This window comes from Rhagoletis pomonella, unplaced genomic scaffold (assembly GCF_013731165.1).
Source record: "Rhagoletis pomonella isolate Grant_MI unplaced genomic scaffold, Rhpom_1.0 Rhpom_scaffold_00556, whole genome shotgun sequence".
Taxonomy (NCBI): domain Eukaryota; kingdom Metazoa; phylum Arthropoda; class Insecta; order Diptera; family Tephritidae; genus Rhagoletis; species Rhagoletis pomonella.
Genome location: NW_023459110.1, coordinates 44,636 through 48,013, shown reverse-complemented (window position 1 = coordinate 48,013; position 3,378 = coordinate 44,636). Strand labels below are relative to the sequence as shown.

Sequence of the window (3,378 nt, the reverse complement as noted above, 5' to 3'; positions counted from 1 at the left end):
ATAAGATGGTCAAGATTGTCCTAAAGCTAACTTAGCTATTAACAGCTGAACCTTTTGAAGTTGATTTGCATAGTAAAGACAAGTAAATTAGGGATTTAAAATTCTACCATCGTAATCCTTGTTTAATTCTCTATAAAAAACGTGGTTCAAAAAATGAGGGTTTTTCACGAACTATTTTTAAAATATTTTTCTATATGACGAGACGGTTTATTTTGTGAGAATTAAAAATTTGTTGTAATTTGTTTTCGAAAACTTATGTTGAGATATATTTAGTAAGGTGTTAAACATCGGGTTTTTGCAAAAAGTAAAACTTTATTGCGGATTCCGATAGATTACCTATCCATATATAATATTTGTACGGCAAGATTTTTTTCGTAAGGCGAGAAACCCCTAGAAATAGGCGTGGCAATTGCAGGACTTAAGTTAGCAAAACGCAGATTTTATTGCAGATTCCGGCAGAATATCGCTTCGTTACCAAATATTATTCCACAAATTTTTCAATCCAAGAATATTCTAGAAATGGCCATGGATATAAATATTAAAACCAAACTTCAAAAATGTAGACTTTATTGTGGATTTCGCCAGAATATCTATATGGATCGAAAAATTTGTGGAACAGATGTTGCTAACAAAGCGATATTCTGCCGAAATCTGCAATAAAGTCTGCGTCTTGCTAACTTTAGTCCTGCAATTGCCACGCCCATTTCTAGGGGTTTCTCGCCTTACAAAAAAAATCTTGCCGTACAAATATTATATCTGGATAGGTATTCTATCGGAATCCACAATAAAATTTTACTTTTTGCAAAAGTCCGATGTTTAACACCTCACTAAATATATCTCAACAGAAGTTTTCGGAAACAAATTACAAAAAAATTTTAATTCTCACAAAATAAACCGCCTCGTCATATAGAATTTTTTTTTAAAAATAGTTCTTGAAAAACCCCCAATTTTTTGGACCACGTTTTTTATAGAGAATTAAACAAGGATTACGATGGTAGAATTTTAAATCCCTAATTTACTTGTCTTCACTATGCAAATCAACTTCAAAAAGTTCAGCTGTTAATAGCCCAGTTTTTTGAACCACGTTTTTTATAGAGAATTAAGCAAGGATTACGATGGTATACTTTTAACTCCCTAATTTACCGGTCTTAACTATGCAAATCAACTTCAAAAAGTTCAGCTGTTAATAGCTAAGTTAGCTTTAGGACAATCTTGACCATCTTATATATAGAAATATTAAGACCGTTTCTTTAGCTTTAAAACGACGTTAAGGTGAAATCTCTACAATGAGCATAAGGCGAGATATAACGATTCGAAGAAGTACATGATTAGTCAGAAACACGAAAAAATTCAAAATTTGACAGATCATATCTCCGAAGAAAAAAATTAAAAAAAAAATTTCCTCGAACACGTGTTAGCTTATTTCATGTACAGAACAAAAAAAAAATTTGAAGCGAATCGGAGACTTGACATAATATTTTTTACGAAATCCCTCCGACGTAAAAAAGAATGGCTCAATTTTGCTTTGAATAAAAATGTACTGAAAACTACTGATTTCTTTAGCATGAAAAAATCTAACGTACTGATTTCACGCATAAAATATGTGGGCACCCTATACTCAGATTAAAACAAAATTATTTAAAAAGAATAAAAATGTTAAACAAAAAGTCCTGTGAACTTCATTAAATTACAATTTTTGTATGGTATGTATAATAATAACCTTATATATTATTTCTCTAAGGTGTTTTTTTGTTAGTCTCCCTTTTTCTACTTTTCTATGTAAGCAATGCTACTAATGAGGTGTCATTTGAAAAGTCAGAGGTCCCCTGAGTGATTATTAGGTAATATTAATGGTCATAGCACCTCTGAAGTCTAGAAATTTGTAGATTTATTTTTGTTTTTATTTTACCACTAGCTCTTACCCGGTGCGCTTTGCTCCACCTAAATCGATTAAAACTCTTAAGGGTTTTTACTTTGTGTTTTATTTCTTGTTGTAAAACTATTACTTATTTATATAACATTTTGGTATACAACATTTTAGGTTTTTCCACCTGGCGCGTAAATGAATAAGCACCTTGGTGTTCCCACTCTCGAACATGCGACATACAATTGGCCGTGGGAGAAGCACGGCCAAATTGACGCCGCACACTCGAAACGTTTGCCCTTGCGATTTGTTGATGGTCATCGCAAAGGCAAGACGTACTGGGAACTGCAAGCGCTTAAATTGAAACGTCATCATTTGAATGCGTGGTAAGAGTACAACTTCACCTGCTGCCTTGCCATTTAGTATGGTTGCTTCAATCAAATTTGGAAACAATTTTTTGACTGAAAGTCTTGTGCCATTACACAAAGTCGGTGGCTTCAGATTTCGTAGAAGTATAATAGGTGAACCGACTTTCAGGACCAAACGATGCGGTGGCAGACCGGGGGGATCCAAAGAATTAAAGAATTCAGTTGGATAATTGACTACTTCATCTTGATTCAAAACGCTATCAATCGATGTATATGTTGTAGCTTCTCCTGGCAGTTTTTCTTGAATGGCAAAATTGATTTCGTTGACGTGTACATTTTTCGGTGCCAATATTGCGCGTTCACTTAAGTAATCATTGCGTTGATAGTGTTGAACAATATTCGGAAATACACTTTCAATCAATTCTTCTTTCGATTGTAAAAGTGTACAAAAGTTGTTCTGTTCAATGTGATCAAACCGGTATCATCGATTGGTATTTTGCCTTCGCCAATGTCCAACAACTGCTTCGAAAACGCCGCTGCGGATCGATCATTTTGCAATTGGACTCGCATGTTGATGGTAAGAGTCAGCCTTTGAACATGTCTCCACAAAACTGACGATTTTAAACATGCGTTTATTTCGTCTGCAAGAGTTGATCGAGGAATGACTGGCAAAGTTTGCCTGAAATCGCCGGATAATAATACTAATGCCCCTCCAAAAAGTTATTGATTTTGGCGTAAATCTTGCATTGTTCTATTGAATGCTTCTAATGACTTTTGGGCCAATGCAGGCAGTTTTCAATGCCAGCTGTTTCTCCTCGAAACTTCGCTGCATTGCAATGCGTACAAATAATATCCATTGCTCCAATGGAACCATGCAGGCTGTAGTCGCAGTCAGGATCGTAGTGAAAGCCAACATGTTCCATTTGATCGCGAAGACGAAGCGGAACTCTGCCTTGGCGATAATTTGGCCGTTGATTGTCTGCGGATTCAGCTCTAAACTGTGCACGCCGCTCTCTGTACACCGCTCTACCTCGGGCATTCACGCGTATGCCTGCCAACCGTATTACGTCTGCGTAGTGGAGGCATTTTCTAAAGTATTCTTTTCGAATAAATGTAGCAAATCGATTGAATTAAATCTGGAAAAAA

General features: G+C 35.5%; 1 protein-coding gene across 1 annotated transcript in view; it reads right to left on the bottom strand.

Moving 5' to 3' along the window:
- Positions 1–1,837: 1,837 nt before the first annotated feature.
- Positions 1,838–3,378, bottom strand: part of LOC118751135 — a 1,914-nt gene continuing 373 nt past the window's right edge. Inside the window, exons 2-4 of the mRNA XM_036485902.1 lie at positions 2,075–2,689; positions 1,923–1,941; positions 1,838–1,872 (exon numbers count right to left, since the gene is read on the bottom strand). Coding sequence (XP_036341795.1) covers positions 1,838–1,872; positions 1,923–1,941; positions 2,075–2,689 — 669 coding nt within the window. The remainder of the gene's footprint in view (positions 1,873–1,922; positions 1,942–2,074; positions 2,690–3,378) is intronic.